The sequence below is a fragment of the Henckelia pumila genome, chromosome 3 (assembly GCF_033568475.1).
Source record: "Henckelia pumila isolate YLH828 chromosome 3, ASM3356847v2, whole genome shotgun sequence".
NCBI lineage: Eukaryota > Viridiplantae > Streptophyta > Magnoliopsida > Lamiales > Gesneriaceae > Henckelia > Henckelia pumila.
The window spans coordinates 193,191,181-193,208,308 of NC_133122.1; the positions used below are offsets into that span (position 1 = coordinate 193,191,181).

A 17,128-nucleotide genomic window follows, 5' to 3' on the forward strand; every position below is an offset into this window, starting at 1 on the left:
CGATTTCAAATTTCAAATGCATCTGCAGTTGACATAATTTAGAATCAAAACTTAAAAATTATCTATGAAAATCAAATAATTTGACATATGTCAAATACTTCTATCTAATTCTTTTTAAAGAAACAAAAGATCATATAATATATATACAAATAAAAAAAAAACGTCTATCTAAGAAAAGCACAGAACATTTAGGTCGCTCACTTCCCTTGTGGTTTTAATCGCCATATGTTCCAAATGACATTTATAAGCGAGGTTCTGAGAGAAGATATGGCTATATCACTACAATTTTTTTTTAAAAAAGAAATCAAGAGAGAATAAAAGTATGTTCTGAAGCATTCCACAAGACTTCTGATTACCAAATACAACTTAGAATCATTATGAATATTCTATCAACATTTAAATTCATGGGACATTGCATTTAACTCCAAAAATTTAGAACAAAGAGTCAAAGACACAAAAAAATCCAAAAATTTAGAACAAAGACAGAAAAAATGCCAGTTAACAACGAGAGAGAGGAGTGTTGGAGTGCTTTACTACCGCAAATTAGAATACTACCTACTATACAAATGTACTAGACAAAATTCTTTGTTTACCGTCTACAGGCGTACACAAGATCGATATTCATGATGTCGATGATACCTAAGACAACCGTCAAATATTCCCCAAAAATCTCCACACATATCTCAGATCTCAAACTCTTAATTTGACTTATCTGAACTGACAGAACAAGGCCCACTAAAAGAACTGATCAATGTCTTTCCAAAGAAAAGAACTTGAACTATTTTTCGATCCTGGGGACGTATAACTTACACAGTGAAGCTTCAAGAAATAACTCCATATGGAAGAAGAGCTGCGGCTACTATTCTTCCTTCTTCATTCAATATATTGTAAGTTGAGGCAGCATTTCTCTACATTTACAAGAACAAAATAAGATGTTAGGCAAATCTGAATACGAGAGAAACAAAGAACAGACTCCAATTATTATCCAACCAAATCAAGCTGCAGCTACAGTATGCATGTAGCAAGCACACGAAAAGCACAAAAATATCCACTATCCGCTACTACATAATAAATGAGAGGATCCAAATAAACTAGTTTGGTGATATACCAATTGCATCTACAATTTATTCATTCTCATCTAAAAATCGGTCACTCGTTGGGTTTTTTTCCCTCAAAACCGGTATACTATACAAGCTATTGTACTATAAATCTATACTCAACAAACTTGAATGTGTCACATCAACTTAACTTTTATATAATTTATTTCTTCGATTTGATAATTCAGCCAAATATAAGTGTATTTTTTGAAAAATACAAAACACGAAATCTGCTTACAAATTTCATTTACTTGCATCAGTTATCGTACAAATCTTAGTTATAATTTGTTGAGTGGCAACATAAATCTCTATATTTAATTGTTCAGTATTTGGAAAAATCTCATTAATGATCCCCAAATTATTTTGGTGACCTTCAATAATTCGTGATAAATTACTTTTGGACTCAATCTTCTTCTAAATATATATACTGCTGATATCACTATCGACTATCTCAAAATTTTCTCAAATGATTGATGTTGGACCTACCAAAATAACAATCGCCTTCATCAAATCCTTCTAGCAACTTTACGAATGAAACACTTCACCTCCTTAAATCTACTCATATGCGTGGTTGCAATCAACTCAATCAAACAGTTTGGAAAGGCTCTTCAATACATTCTCACCTCCATACATCCTTTTCCATTCTAAATATGGTGGTTCTAATATATACTTTAACTTAAATAAGGTGTTCACATATTTTTTACACCTCAAATTAAAAACATCAGGAATGATTCAAGTCCATTCTGCCCATATCTGTTACTTGCTTTTGCTTCTTGCTGCTACATGCCCCACTACTGAATATCGTTTGCTTGGTTAATGGTTACTATAGATCTCCCGGCATGGGGCAAAGATTACCGACTACCAAAAGGGCAAGCCCCTCAGACTGTGTTTGGATAGAAAGATTTGGGAACATAAGACTCCAATTAAGATCAAATCCACTGAATGAGTTTGGCTTGCAAATTCATGGACTTGAAATCCTTCTAACTATATGTTAGCTCACTTTTTACCAAGGCAAAGAATTTCAAATCCTTAATTAATGGGGTCCAGAGTTCATTCCTCCAAAATCATTATTCAAAACAACCTCTCTAACCCAAATACGATCTATCTTTATTTCATCGTCCAAACTAGTGTACCTCGCAAATCCAATAAGCGCCCTTTTAAATCATACAAAATAGTCTAAATAGATGATACCATTGGGTTAAATCAGATTGTTCTTGAATGGGATCACACCAAGTATTGTAAATCAAAATATATAAAATCAAGAAAAAGAAGGAAACCGAATCGTTTATGACAGGAAGAGATAGTACTTACTGAGTCAACCGCTTCTAATTTCATGCCAGTAGAACGGATAAAGCTACGAAGTTTAGGATCAATTGGTTGAATGTGCCTTCCACATCCAAGAATCAAAATATCTGAGATAAAATGACCAAAAAAAATAGTATACAGACCAGGAACATAAATATCAATGTATATTGCACATGAAGAGCTTATAGTACCGGTTCCGTGCATATCATAAACAATATGAACACAAAGAGTAGCAATGACATATAAATTATAATTATAATTTCTTCAGGCTAGTCAAATGCAAATATTTGAATCTACCGCGGCAAAGGTTCAAACACATGCTATTAACCAGTTCCAAGTGCTTTTTGGCTGATTTTGCTTGCATTAACCAATCATCCTGACCCCATCACATCTCCCTAGTGATACCAACTCATTCTCAGGAGATTCATTAACGAGAGGCACATTTTACCAACTGAATTGGCCCACAATGGAAAATCTGAGTAGATACACAATTGAAAATCTGTCAAATCTATTTTATTTCATTTGAATTTTCAGTCAATTGCAGCCAAGGAAGACGACAGTTGGAGCTAAAAGACTTGCAGCCAGTCGCCAGAGCAGTTAGACACATATATTGTAGTTCACCTTCGATTTGTGATGCAATCGTATCATAGTTGATTAGTTTCCATTCTACAGGTATCACAGCCTTAATTATTGGAGCTAATACGACATTTAAAATTTGCTCAGCACAAACTTGTGTTATTTAGATTTAGTAACTAATTCATTCACGAATTGCCTTAAAAGTCATTTCTAACATGCATTAATGCATATCGAAACTGACAAATTATTGTAAGACTTACATTCATCTTAACGAAAAACTACTGTAAGATTTCTCACCTGGTGTTGGCTGCACAGTCTGGAAAATAGACAAACTGTGGAAAAATCACAGAAAACTAGGTCATCACGAAAACTGAGTTTGAAAGAACACAAACTAAAACACTTATTATCATGGATAGTGTGATTTGAATAGGAGTTTCATCTAGTGCAGCTGTGAAATCCAATGTTTACCAACACTTAAGACATAAAACTCCATTGCTGAGTTACGAAAACTAAATATAGAATTTCAAGCACTAAGAATAATTGAGAAAACAACCCTTGGTTTACAGCACATAATAGCGGACAGAAAATTCAATATCTATTAATTAAACTCATCAATATTAAGAAACATCCTTTTTCTTTTTTCAGACAACACAATTTAACAGTTATCTCTCAAGAAACAGAGAGACAGTTTCCAATTAGACAATCCACCTCCGTAGAATTGATAAGGTTCAATAAAAGATAAACTATCCTGCTTTTAGGCATGGAACTTTTCCATATGAAAGGCACATGTACGGAAAAACATGTCCAATAGAACTGGATGTTATGATAAGCATAATCATTTGACACTATCAAAACCATCCAAAACTCAAAATTCTAATTCAATCGACAAGACAACTTCAGAGTGTAAATGAGAACAGATGCAGCTACTCATCTTTAAGAAACTAAGGCATTGTTTGGAAGAACTTCAAGTAAGTACTTCTCAGTTTTTCCAAATGGACAAGCCTAGAAATAATTCCTAGAAGCTCTCCAAACCCTAAAACCAACACCAAAAAATAAAACATGTGTTGAAGGGAATTTAGAAAGAAAAAGTACCTTTCAGCGGTGATATCCGAGAATTTCTTTGGGGTCCAAGACATTACAAAGTTCCCCATACAAATCAAGCTACCTTCATACTTGACCCCATTAACTTTGAATCCAGAATCATCAATTCTGTGAAACCACAAGAAACCACAAAAAGACAGAAGGAATTAGTACCTCGTTCTAAATGCCAATATAAACGGTAACAGACTTATCGATGAGATGAAAAGCAGTTATCTTTAATCAAATGAACTGAATTTTGTAAGGATATGATGATTCCAAGCTATCATACATCAAAAGTTCAAATTTTGCCTCCATCTTTCCAGCGCCAAATACCAGGGTCTTTTGAACATTAAACACGAAATAAATAAGCATGCAGCCAAAGACAGATGATTAGTGGTAGAAGGATTACTCTTGGAATCGGAGCTGGTCTTCGGGTATATTATCGATTAGATTTATCTGATCATAAATGGAGAAAGCTCTTCGCAGTGATGGTAACGGATACCTTCGCGGCGGTGCTTCTTTCCGTAAAGCTTGCATCAGCGTCGGTAGCGCCGCCGCCACTCTTTGTCTTGCCGCCATCTTCCGGCGGTAGCTAGTTCCGGTTGGGGATCGGTCAAATGATAAAGATTCAACTCGAAAGATTATTTATTGGGCTTTACATTTTCTGACAATCAAACCACAAAAGAGGCAAACAAAATTTTTTCAAGTGCATTATTAGAAAGATGGGCAGCATATTGACAGATTGTTACTGGGCCAAAAGGCCCCATTTGAAGCCCAAGTCGAACCATAAAGGCCCAATCAGGTCAATTTTACCCTAATTCTATTATAACACTGAGTCACTGACATATAGGAATCATGCCCCGACAACATAACATGTTTCATAATGACATCTCATTAATGTTTTCCAAACATCACAAATGACAAAAAATATGTCATAAAATCTCTCTCATAACAACGTTTCCCAAAACTATTCATCCTTTTGTGTTGTGTCCTCAATTCATATGTAATATGACATTGCAAGTGCGCGAGATATGAAAAGCTAATTTATTGTATTATTAGTTTGGATATAAAAATTGTTGGTTTAAAAAAAACGCTTAAATAAGTTCAGCTTTTTAAAATATTTTTATTTAAAAAAACAGAAATAGTTTTAACATTTGAATAAATGTTGTGAAAATGATTTTTTAAATAAAAACATAATAAACATAAACCAAAAAAGCCTAAATTTATGTCTTTTAAAAGAAATACTTATTTGAATTTAAATAAGTGTTTTTTTTTAAAAAATACAAACCTAAATTAAAAAATAAGTGATTTTCTTTAATTTACTTCCGTAATTAAATCAAACGCACTTGCATTGGGGAGTTCTAAAACCTTGTTTAGCCAAAAATATGCACTTTATTGCATTACATCAAAGCCACAGGTTCGAGATGACAGTAGCTAGGAAAAAAAACAAAAGCATGAACACCCACACAACATTACATATCACCTACTAATATGAGAAATAAATTCATCAAATTCCCGGCCGCTTTCGCCGCCGTCCGCCGCCGTCGATTCAACAATTGCAGCGCTCAACACCTGAGCTCTTCTTCTCATCTCATCTCCTTCTTCTGATGCCATCAATCTCTCCACCACATTCTTGATCCTCTCAGCTTTAACCATCTCCTTTCTTTCTTCCCATTTCCCCACCGTAAATCCTATCTTCAGAACTTCTGTTAAGAACAAAGCATTCATCGGTTGATCCGAATGAATCGGCCATGCTGCCACAGGCACCCCCGCAGCGATACTCTCGTAGCAAGAATTCCACCCACAGTGACTCATGAATCCACCTATCGACTTATGCGCAAGAATCTCCTTTTGAGGAACCCAATATCTCAACACCAGCCCATTTTCTTTCACTTTTTCTTCGAACCCTTTTGGCAGACCAATCTTTCTAGCTTCCCCACCAGCAAAGATATCAGCTTTGTCTGCATCTCGGAGCACCCAAACAAACTTCTGTTTGCTCTGCTCCAGCCCGATTGCAAACTCCATAGCTTCTTCATCAGAAAATGAAGTAGTTGTTCCAAAAGATACATATATCACGGATCTTGGAGCTTGTTTATCCAGCCAATCCAAGCAAGTATGCCTGCTTCCGCCTCCTTCCGTAGATCTTGGAGAAATGGATGGTCTAATAGCCCATTGTTTCTTACCCCCACTAATCTCTTGCCTAGAAAGCAGATCCATGTATGGACCCTCAATCAATCTACTAGTATTATGTATGTCCCCAGCCCTTCCATCGAAAAGCTCAGACTTCGAAGCTATGAAGTTAACGAGTCCTTCTGAGAGAAACTCCTTGACAGAAGTCACTTTCTTGAGTTCCCCCTCCACTTCAAATGGTTTTCCCATCGCTTCCCAAAGTACCAAGAACAAGCTGAAAACAGAGATGCAATTGAACCCGTAAAACTCCGCGTTCGGAATGGAGACAGCATCCCGAATCACCTCAATCATCAACCTGTCATATATTACCACCACCCTCGTTGTATTCAGAGACATCTCCAGCACCAACTCGGCCACCGGCCCGCGTAGGCTCAGGTAGGCGGAAGTCGCCGCCGACATGTGGACCGGTAATTTGTCCGGTGCATTAGGATCAGGATCAACAGCAGCTATTGGTGGGGTTGGGAGATCATGGAAGTGTATCATCTGGTGGAAGGTACTTTTAGGCTCGAGGCCATGGCCGAAGCGGAGTTGGGCCTGGCGGTTATGGGTGGCGGAGCCAAGAAAGTGAACCGGGAGGCCGGCGGAAGCTATGTGGGCTGAGAGCTGAAGCAGCTGGTTCAGATGGCTCTGCGCCGGTAGTGGCAACATTACCACACTAACTTGGGCAGGCTTCATTGATGATATTGGAAAACTATTATCTCTACAAATGCTCCTCTATCACTTCTTCATTCCCACACACACATATATATATTCAACCCAAACCTCGGAGTCGGAGATGAGGGACAAAAGCCAATAATAGAGATATAAAGGGAAAATGATTCTGAATACCAATGAGTTATTTGTTTCCTTTTATTGTTTTTATTGTAGATGTAAAATTGATTGTTCCATGATTCCCCACGGTCTTCATCTTTAGGTGATTACAACAATTATCCTTTTCCTCTAAAAAAACACAAATAATAATTATCCTTTTCGGTTCTTTCTTTTATTGTATCTTAGTAATCATCGTCTCTCTACCTTGTAAATTGTAATAGTCGAGAGGGTTAATTTATACTATTATTTTCTTTCCTTGTATTCTTCATGAGATCTTACTCTTAAGTTTATACATTTAATGGTTCTTATTTTTACACATAAATATAATTAATGATATAGTAATCATGAGACATTAGATGAGATAATAATCATATGCTAGGTTTAAATCTACCGTATTCTCCCTATCTCATCGGTTTATATTTTGGATATTTTAATATTTGCACCTGTTTCCAAAGACAAATGCAGGTACACGATGAAGTGCGACTATGCTTCATTGGATGTGTTACATTCGGTGGAGTATAAGTCTTTGTATTAACGAGTCTCAATCGATAAGTTGATTCTCTAAGTTTTGCAATTCATTAAAACCCAATCCTTCCAACTCTTTCCCCATCATACGATTTCATTCAAAATAAGATTACAACAAAATCAATCAATATGTAATTTAAAAGTATCAAAGCTATCCAGATTATATATAATACTTACCGATGCATTGACCTGAGATTTTTTTAAGGCTCAACCTCCGTGGGAGTCGCATGCTTAAAGAAATGTAAAAATTAGATTACATGTTCAGTTATTAGAATTTGATACAAGTTAATTCTGTGTGACGAATTTTTTATTCGATTTGATTATGTCAAAAATATTATTTTATTATCGTAAATATGATATATCTCATGGATATATAAATCCGTGAAGTATTCTCGCAAAAGAAAACACTCACTCGACCACAACAAAAAAAAATGATAATAATAATAATATTTGGAAGCAGCTTCAAATTCTTGGACATATATAACGCATAATAACTAACAAGCCCAAATACCATTAAAAAAAACTAACAAGCCCAAATAATGCTAGAGCCCAAGCGGCCCAGATGTACAGCAAATTTGAATTCAAATAAACGGAAATTACCGTTACATTCCCGGAGCCTCCAGATTCGGATCCAAGCCTGAATTAATAATAATAAATACACATTTATTTTTTAACCCAACAAATTAACCAAGTCCGCAGTCAGTCCACTATAACAATGGAGATTACTCTCTTTCTCTGATGCATATAAGGAAACTTTTTTAGGCATTGCATTCTTTCCATATATTCCAGTCGCAGTTGTAGAAGAATATCTTGCAAGTATGTTCATATATATTTTCTTCATTGATTATGTTATAGTATACTTGCATACACTGAAGTTTATACGTGATCGAGAATAGTTAATGGGGTTTTTTTTTTTGTTTTTTTATCAATGATTTTTTAAGGTTTCGGATAATGGTGGACTTGACGAGAATGCAGAGAGTGGATATGTTGAACTTTGGATCAAGAACAGATGAAGAAGCAGGTATATTAATATATCAGTTGTTGATTCTTGAAAAAGATTCTTGAAAAAATGACGCATGCATGGGTAATTTGTTTGTTTCTTCGTGGAATTCTTTGGTCATCTTGTGTATTATTCGTATCAAGATTCCAGAAACAGGGAATATGTTGGTGTAGATGTTCGTGTGTTTCATTTATTTCAAATTTCTGGTTTGTTATTTCATTATAATGGAACGAGAAAAGAAGTGCTTTTGTTCTCAAATCATTCTTTTAGGCATTAGTTTTTGGAAATTTAAACACGCTCTGTTTCCTGTGTGTGTGATTGTGCTTTAATGTCTTAAAAGAGTAATTCCTTATCTGGAGAGCTAATTATGTTTTCATGATAACTCAATTAATTCATAGCTTTGAGACGATATCAAGCTACCCATTGGCTTGATTGCCTTGTGGGGCCCCTTGGAATACCTGACAAGCCATCCGAGCAAATGTTCATTTCGTGCTTGAGAAATGGTTTAATTCTCTGCAACATAATTAACAAAATCCAACCTGGTTCTGTTCCAAAGGTAACATTTATGCTAAGGAATGGATGCGTATGTTTCCATGTATAATAAGATAGTTCATTTCGTCCACGTGTAATCGATAAGGACTAATTTAAAGTTGCAATTCCGAATAAAATGTTGCAGATTATAGAAGCACACTACACTTCCCAGTCATTCCCATGGGATTCCCAACCATTGCCAGCTTATCAATACTTTGAGAATATTCGAAACTTCTTAGTCACCTTGCAAGAGCTCAAGCTTCCTGTTTTTGAAGCTTCAATTTTCGAAAGGGTAAAATGGAAATCCCTTTTATTGAATCAAAATAAATATGAAATGGGTAAATCATGTGATCAATTTTGTGTTAAATTTGGTTAGGACTTGGAAAAGGGATCGTCAACTAAGGTTGTTGATTGCATCTTGGCACTAAAGGATTACCATGAATGGAAGCAAATGACTGGAGGCAATGGACTTTATAAGCCACCAAGATCTCCTCTGGTCATGCATTCCACGGGGATACATGCACGATCCCCTGGCATGTTTACCTACGACAGTTCCAGGCGATTAGACATGTTAGAAGGGAACCACAAATCAGTGCAAACAGAAAATGAAATGAAGAATCTTGAAGGTAGCTTTATCAGTTTACGCCCTGGTTAAGAAGTTTCACATGTATCCTACTACATTACCAATGGGTAATGAGGTTAACATTTATTCTGGTTTTGAAAAAAAGATAAATTGACGCCGTAAATATTTGGGAATCAAGCATGTCGGTGGATGCTAATTCGATTGAATGTATCTAGCAGTTTTTCCCCGTGTTCTATATCCACAATTGAACTATTCATTTTTCAGATAAAATTATCAAGGTCTTTGTTGAAAGAATGACTGACACAAAAGAGAACATGGACAGCAATCAGCTTGCTTGTTTTCATGTTGGAAATGCGGTATATACTATACCTTTCTATGTCACGCGTTTCTTGAAAAGAATTATAAAAGCACAATTTTGTTCACATTTCACTATTGATTATATATATAGAAGTCAGTCAAATTGTTCGGTAAGATCCTATGGAGTTGCTTGGACGAGCAGCTGCAGAGAACATTCCCAAAGGTGAGTCATGTTGATGTTGGAAAGACATGAAAGCCATATCTTTATTTTTATGTGGAGCTATATTTCTGTCTTGGGTATACAATAACATGCATGCCTTAAAATTTGTGCCATCAGACTTTTAGCATTTTCATATTAAGCAACTTTCAATAGTACAAAATATGGAAATCACTGGCCATTGTTGTAGTTATACAACGTTCTTATCAATTGTGGGAACCCTTATTGTAGAAATAGTATTCCTTCTTAATTCTGCTGGCACTGCCATATAAATTTTGGATGAAAGCAGTAAAGTGTGAACATATTCTACATACTTTCTATTTATTACTTAAATGTAAGTTGACAACTGTGGCTTCCTTGTGTCCATAAACAGTTTAAATCGGCTTTGTTGGATCACTTAAGAGAAAGAATCCTCTCACTGAAGCATTCATCAGTTGTTCCCCATGCAAATTTGTCGAATCTAGAGAAAAGAAAGGTATTTTCTGCCAGTAAAATTGATTGCAAATGATTAATTCCCTTGATTTAGCTGGATGACAACACTTGACTACGTCATGGAATTTTCTTAATGTTCTATACAATTATTTGGTATATTACTTTGCTTATATGTATGTTTCGGAAGCTGAAATGATAATACATATTGTGGCATAAGAATAACAACATGTATGCTGTACAGTGTTGCAGAGCATGCTTGAAGAAGGGTAACTGCAACCACTGGAATCTAGTTATGCAGCAGGAAAAGAAACTTTCGGTAAGTCTTTTGTTCAATTTTGTTTCTGTTTTTGTTATTATGACAAAGTAATTATGCATTGGTAAGCCTATTAATGCAGGGTAAGTGAGGTACTTAATAATGTGTTTGTTGTACGCATCCTGGGATATGCAACTTTTAAGATGTTTTGTGATTTTCTTGATGACATTAATCATTGGTGCCTATCTTTTATGGCTATGCTATAAGTTGTTTTGATTTTCACATTTCCTTGATTGTTAAACTTGAAGAAATTACTTTGTGAGGGATGTTTGTGCATATCTAGGAAATATCCACCTTGAATACACGGCAACAAGGGTCAGAAGATTTGGCTACTGCAATCACAATGAACTTTCGTTTTTTTTTTTTTCTCAATCACATTTAACAGAAGATTCAGTTTGTTACAAAGCATGTGTACTATAATCTTCAGCTTGTAAAACTTAACGTCATGGAGTAGTTTTTTTTTTTTTTTTTTTTTTTGTATTGCAGAATGTTAAATTGTTGTTGGAAAATGCCAAGCAAGAGTTTCAGAGCCTGCAATCGCAGCTTCAAAGTGATTTAAAACAACTTGGTGAGATTCTTCCCTGAGATGGTCAATAGTTTTTATTGTACCTTTGTGCTTTTGGTCTAGCAATGGGATGAAACAAAATATTAACAAAAGCGCTTTCTGGGGAACTGTTTAGTAATGACAAGACGTGACTCGATCTCTTATTTCATGTTGCGGTGGGCATTTTTACGGTTTGCAGGAAATCATGTGCTTGAGATGACTACTGATGCCCTTGCTTATCATAAGGTTGTAAAAGAGAACAGGAATCTATACAATATGGTGCAGGAGCTAAAAGGTTTGTTATTATGTGATTCATTTAGACCTGCTTGACTGTAGCCAATCTCTCCTTTTCAGAAATAATTTTTTTTCCCAGGAAATATTCGAGTTTACTGCAGGATTAGGCCTATATATAATGCTGAAGCACAAAACATTATAGATTTCGTTGGTAAAGATGGCTTTCTAGTTGTTGTTGACCCAACGAAACCCCACAAAGATGGAATGAGAACTTTCCAGTTTAATCGTGTTTTTGGTCCAACATCTACTCAAGGTAATCCACATTTAATTACATACTCGAAGTTGCTCTCTTAAATATTTTGCTGATATATATTCTTTAACTTCTCAGATGAGGTGTACAGGGACATTCAACCTCTTATTACTTCTGTGATGGATGGTTACAATGTCTGCATTTTCGCTTATGGTCAAACTGGATCGGGAAAAACACATACTATGGTAAGTTTTTTCTATTGTATCAAGCCATCTAAGCAAACAAATCTATATTTATCTTTATTCACTTTGAAAAATGTCCATTGACAGTGTGGTTCTTCCAGTGGATCAACCAAGGAGGTGGGAATCAGCTACTCAGCTCTTAGTGATCTTTTGGAATTATCTGACCAAAGAAAGGACATAATAAAATATGAGATTCAAGTACAGATGGTCGAGATATATAACGAACAAGTTCATGACCTTCTTGTGGAAGATTCCTCCACTACTAAATATCCTTTCACAGACAACTCTGCTTTCAATTATCAACTTTTCATTTTTGTGAATTTTTTTCCTTAATTGATTAGTACATTAGAGATCCAGAGTTGTGTCATTAACAATGGATTGGCTCTGCCCGACGCTTCATTGCATACTGTGAAATCCTTGAGTGATGTCATCAATCTAATGAAACTCGGCGAAGTGAACCGTACAGTTGGTTCCACTGCCGTTAACTTTCGAAATAGTTGTTCACACAGGTAAAATTCAACGATTACAATTTAGACTGTTAAAACCACCCTTATTTCCTTGTTTTCCAATTTTCAACGTTTAATGAAACTAACAGAACCTTTTCTTTTTGTTTCTTGTAGTGTACTTACTATACATGTGCATGGAACAGATATATCTGGAAGCACACTTAATAGTTGCCTCCACTTGGTGGATCTCGCAGGCAGTGAACAGGTTAACAAGTCAGAAGTTACTGGTGACACACTCAAAGAGACTCAGTATATAAATAAATCTCTTTCGTGTTTCGAAGATGTTATCACAGCTTTGGCACAAAAGAATTCTTATATTCCATATAGAGATAGCAAGCTCACTTTACTTCTGCAGAACTCGTTAGGTATATAAATCGTGGCTTATAATAAATCTGTTCTTTTTGTTTCAGAAAGGAAGATTTTGCTCTTTAAACTCGTTATTTTCGTAGTAGGCTTATGGTAGTTTCATGGCAGGAGGAAATGCAAAAACATTGATGTTTGCTCATGTGAGCCCAGAGGGAGATTCTTTTGGAGAGACGATGAGTACTTTAAAGTTTGCTCAGAGGGTTTCAACAGTAGAACTTGGTGCTGTGCGTGCAAATAAAGAAAGCTGTGAAGTATTAGATCTCAAATTGCAGGTACATAGATCTTTAACTGGCTTCTAATTAAGAATGTATCAGATAATGGTGGTGTGTGGCATAAATTATCTTGCACCTATCAGCTGTCGAAACAAAGTCTTATTGCCTCAATTTGTATAGATTGAGAACCTCAGGAAAGCATTGGCCAACAAGGAATTACGAACACCTCGGACTACTAAACCAAAGGAGGCAGTAAGATCACCATTGTCTAAACAAATGGCAGAGCGGACACCACCACCATGTACCAGAAGATTAAGCATTGAAGGGCCAAGAAATGTCCAGAAAAAAGATCTTCAAGAGCTAAGATCACCAAAACTGATGAGCAAGCCGCCCACAACACCTGATGTAACATGCTCACAATACTACAGTCACATTGAAGATGGAAAGTCCAGGAAGCCTCATTCTCGAAGATTAAGTCTTGAAGGGCCAAGAAATGCGCAGAAAGATTTGGATCAGATGAAATCACCAAAAGCAGCATCAAGCAAGCCTACAACACCAACATACTCACAAAACTACAGTCAGCGCGGAGATGAAAAGTTGGTTGCAAAGTCCCCAAAACAAAAGAAAGCCAATGGATCTTTGTTGGACTTATCCCCTAGGAGGGCTCTCAGGAGTCCAACTTCTTCCCTAAGAAGTGGAGTGCTAAGAATTGATACAGCAAATGTTCGGCCATCTTTTCAACTTCCCAAAACTCCTGAACCTCACTCAAGTTCCAGAAATGGAGCCCACCGAGTGATGCAAAATGAACTTTCTCCTTGTTCAATCAGTGATGCTCGTGGGAAAGGATCCCAAATAAAGAAATCTCTGCTTTCTATTGGAAAATTGATTCATGGGTCAGAGAAGAGGTAGACCTATTTCCCCAGCATAGAATAGTTCCATATTATGTTGAGCGTTATGCAAACTGAGGACTTTTGTATATTATTCGAATTACAGGAACCAACCGAAACAAACTGAAGTAACATCGCCATTGAATACAACTAGCATCAAACATGATGCAAAATCTCCGGTTCCATCTAGTGCAAGGGTCATCAGGAGACAGTCATTAACCAGCATTCAACCACCCGAAAGTTCTAGGAGAAATTCACTAAGAGGTGTTTCAGTCAACTCTTGTAAGTGAAAATAGCACATCATCTTTTACACTGGTAAATCCATACTAACTGTGATCTGAACGCCCATATGTCTAGCATTTATTACTCTTCACCTTTATGCAGATGGAAATGAAAGTAGGAATGCCAAGACTCCACCCCCTCAAATTCGAGCTTCGGAAAAGCAAACAAAACGTTGGCTATAGGTTTCTTTTGCAGGGTAAACTAGTTTTTGCAGAACTTGGATGAATCAACATCGACAAAGACATGAAATGGAAACTGATATGGAAATGTTTCCAACCTCAAGTGTCACGTGATCAATAAACTACATTTTGTTTTTTTTTTTTTGTGGATGTTTGTTGGACCAAAAAATACACGCATGTACATCAGTCTCATCCCAAGTTATTCAACAGCTAAAAGTTGAAATATTGAATATAAATTGATCCAATCCCACCTCCAAGAAGCTTAAATTAAATTGTATGATACATGCCACTAGCTGAGGAATGTTTTGCTTTCTATAATGTATCCGAATTATTATATAATAATGCCTTTGTATGATTGATTGATATTAACCATGAACGGATCGATATTCTTTAGCACCGTTGAATATTTACTTGATGCTCGCCCAGCGAGGAATGTTTTGCATTTTGTTCATCAGGTGAGCTGTAGTTTAATAATAATAATAATAATAATAATAATAATAATAATAATATCAACATCAACTTTACGATGAAAATTAAAACATAGAGATATCACAAATAAACTTTATGATCATATGTATTCCAAAATCCATCTCATTAATTAATGATCGAGTGGAAAACGTTTTCATCGTTAGCTTTGTGACAATCCAGAGAATTTACACATAAAACAATATCATGTTTTAAATTGAATTATTGATTGCTTTTGACTTCTGATAATCTCTTTTTATATAGATTTGGTATTATGTGATTCATGTGGAAAGATGGATATCTCCAAATTTGACATTTTATATATTAATTTACCTAAACCGTCAATTAAGTAATTATCCTAAATCAATCAATTAATTAAAAATGCATCTCATATAAAACATTGTTTGGATGCCATTATTTTTAAATTAATGACACGTATTTATAATATCAGGACAAAAACTCATTCATATCATCTCGCTCATCAATTTTATGAGAAACATTTTCATTTCTACTCGTCCCATAAAAATATTGTTTTATTTTTCACTAAAAATATGAACCAAACTGACCTTTCTAAAATCATAGATACATGATACCGTCTCACAAGAGACCTATTATCCAGTTGACCTAGCTTTTAATTTAATCTAGAATTAAACTTCATATATTGGTAAACGTATAAAAACTTATAATATCGAATTAATCGTAATCAAATTATAAATGTTGTACATACGTACGTTTCTTCTTCTCTTAATTCATTTCCTGAAGTAATCAATAATACAGTATTAAATCATAGTTATTTAACCATTAACATGAAAAAATCCATCAATTAAATATAATGATTTGCTAACTCCCATATCATTGTAACATTCAAGACCAAAAGAAAGAAAGAAACTGATCTCACATTTAATCAAAATAAAGATCAAGTCCCCTATAAATATCCATGTTAGGATCTTCTTGAAACCAAAACTTTTTCTTCATAACAATAAATCATATTCACCATTCTTTTCTTCCTAGCAATACATACATATCATCATCATGGCCAAGAAGCCAAGCATGGGCAGACAAAAGATCAAGATTGCGAAAATAGAGGTCAAGAATCACTTACAAGTCACGTTTTCGAAACGTCGGTCCGGGCTATTCAAGAAGGCTAGTGAGCTTTGCACACTTTGTGGAGTCGAGATTGCAATCATAGTATTCTCTCCAGCTGGAAAAGTCTTCTCTTTCGGGCACCCGAACGTCGAACTCATCGTGGAGAGGTTCTTGAACCTGAGCCCTAACGCGGCTCCGAACCCGCCGTTTCATCTCATGGAGGCTCAAAGGAATGTGACGGTGCGTGAACTGAACTTGCAGTTGGGACAGATTCTGAATGAACTGGAAATGGAGAGGAAAAGGGGTGAGGCTTTGGATCAAATGAGGAAATCGAATCAAAATCACTACTGGTGGGAGGGTCCTGTTGATAAGCTAGGATTGCATGAATTGGAGCAGTTGCGGGATGCCATTCAAGAGTTGAAGAAGAACATCGGTGGCCAAGTTGCTAAGGTCATGTCTGAAGTGGCAAATTCTTCTATGCTGTTGGGGCCGGACGGGGGCGGGAACGAGGCCGGCACCGGGGTTTTTGATCAGTACGAGATCAAGCCTGGCCAAGTTTTTGTGGGTTCGAATGGTTTTGTTGGTAACAACAATTTTGGATATTGTCATGGTTTTTTTTGACGTACTTTGGTAATTTTGTCTAAGCTAGTAACTCGCTAGTGCTTGTTATATATTTGATTATATGGTTGCTTTTTCAATTACAGTTTATAATAAATGTGCTTTGATGAAATATAAATTGATTTTCTTTTTCGTTTAACTTATGATTTACTAATTAAGTACTACAATAATATATATGGCTATATGATTATATATAGTCTTATATTAGTTTCAAATATTCATCTATGCGTAAAGCTCGTTTTTGATATATAGCTTGTTGAATGTTGGATACGAAGCAAAAACTTTTGAGAAAGTCAAAATG

At 35.7% G+C, this 17,128-nt stretch overlaps 4 protein-coding genes across 5 annotated transcripts; 2 read left to right on the top strand and 2 right to left on the bottom strand.

Moving 5' to 3' along the window:
* Nucleotides 1-411: 411 nt before the first annotated feature.
* On the bottom strand, nt 412-4,718 carry LOC140891290 (uncharacterized). 2 transcript variants are annotated; one of them, XM_073299715.1, is made up of 5 exons: nt 4,561-4,718; nt 4,071-4,187; nt 3,276-3,310; nt 2,409-2,509; nt 412-908 (listed from the first exon to the last, which is right to left on the bottom strand). In XM_073299715.1, exons 1-5 carry the CDS (start codon nt 4,635-4,637, stop codon nt 822-824), a joined length of 417 nt encoding a protein of 138 aa, XP_073155816.1. In that variant the 5' UTR covers nt 4,638-4,718; the 3' UTR covers nt 412-821. The 2 variants fall into 2 exon arrangements, with proteins under 2 accessions (XP_073155816.1, XP_073155814.1); XM_073299713.1 differs by having other exon boundaries at nt 4,468-4,718.
* A 719-nt stretch (nt 4,719-5,437) lies between these two features.
* LOC140892610 (zeatin O-glucosyltransferase-like) lies at nt 5,438-7,207 on the bottom strand. The gene has a single exon (XM_073301553.1). The coding sequence runs from the start codon at nt 6,921-6,923 to the stop codon at nt 5,538-5,540; it is 1,386 nt and encodes a 461-aa protein (XP_073157654.1). The 5' UTR covers nt 6,924-7,207; the 3' UTR covers nt 5,438-5,537.
* A 1,078-nt stretch (nt 7,208-8,285) lies between these two features.
* On the top strand, nt 8,286-14,834 carry LOC140890257 (kinesin-like protein KIN-14L). Its single transcript, XM_073298017.1, has 20 exons — nt 8,286-8,399; nt 8,525-8,604; nt 8,982-9,139; nt 9,260-9,406; nt 9,503-9,740; nt 9,962-10,053; nt 10,146-10,217; nt 10,585-10,686; nt 10,885-10,959; nt 11,443-11,524; nt 11,700-11,795; nt 11,874-12,047; nt 12,123-12,229; nt 12,314-12,492; nt 12,571-12,735; nt 12,847-13,097; nt 13,207-13,370; nt 13,491-14,215; nt 14,304-14,479; nt 14,582-14,834. The coding sequence occupies exons 2-20, from the start codon at nt 8,535-8,537 to the stop codon at nt 14,659-14,661; spliced, it is 3,153 nt and encodes a 1,050-aa protein (XP_073154118.1). The 5' UTR covers nt 8,286-8,399; nt 8,525-8,534; the 3' UTR covers nt 14,662-14,834.
* Nucleotides 14,835-16,155: 1,321 nt separating this feature from the next.
* On the top strand, nt 16,156-16,830 carry LOC140890258 (agamous-like MADS-box protein AGL62). The gene has a single exon (XM_073298018.1). It carries the CDS (start codon nt 16,156-16,158, stop codon nt 16,828-16,830), a length of 675 nt encoding a protein of 224 aa, XP_073154119.1.
* Nucleotides 16,831-17,128: the final 298 nt, after the last annotated feature.

Excerpts from the sequence above, each read along its gene's own strand:
- LOC140892610 (XM_073301553.1), bottom strand. The coding sequence starts at position 6,923 with ATGAAGCCTGCCCAAGTTAGTGTGGTAATGTTGCCACTACCGGCGCAG.
- LOC140891290 (XM_073299713.1), bottom strand. The coding sequence starts at position 4,637 with ATGGCGGCAAGACAAAGAGTGGCGGCGGCGCTACCGACGCTGATGCAA. Across the intron at positions 4,188-4,467 it reads GACCAGCTCCGATTCCAAGA|AATTGATGATTCTGGATTCA; the intron begins GTAATCCTTCTA and ends GTGGTTTCACAG. Across the intron at positions 2,510-3,275 it reads GACTGTGCAGCCAACACCAG|ATATTTTGATTCTTGGATGT; the intron begins GTGAGAAATCTT and ends ATTTTATCTCAG.
- LOC140890258 (XM_073298018.1), top strand. The coding sequence starts at position 16,156 with ATGGCCAAGAAGCCAAGCATGGGCAGACAAAAGATCAAGATTGCGAAA.
- LOC140890257 (XM_073298017.1), top strand. The coding sequence starts at position 8,535 with ATGGTGGACTTGACGAGAATGCAGAGAGTGGATATGTTGAACTTTGGA. Across the intron at positions 12,230-12,313 it reads CGGGAAAAACACATACTATG|TGTGGTTCTTCCAGTGGATC; the intron begins GTAAGTTTTTTC and ends GTCCATTGACAG. Across the intron at positions 12,736-12,846 it reads CGAAATAGTTGTTCACACAG|TGTACTTACTATACATGTGC; the intron begins GTAAAATTCAAC and ends TGTTTCTTGTAG.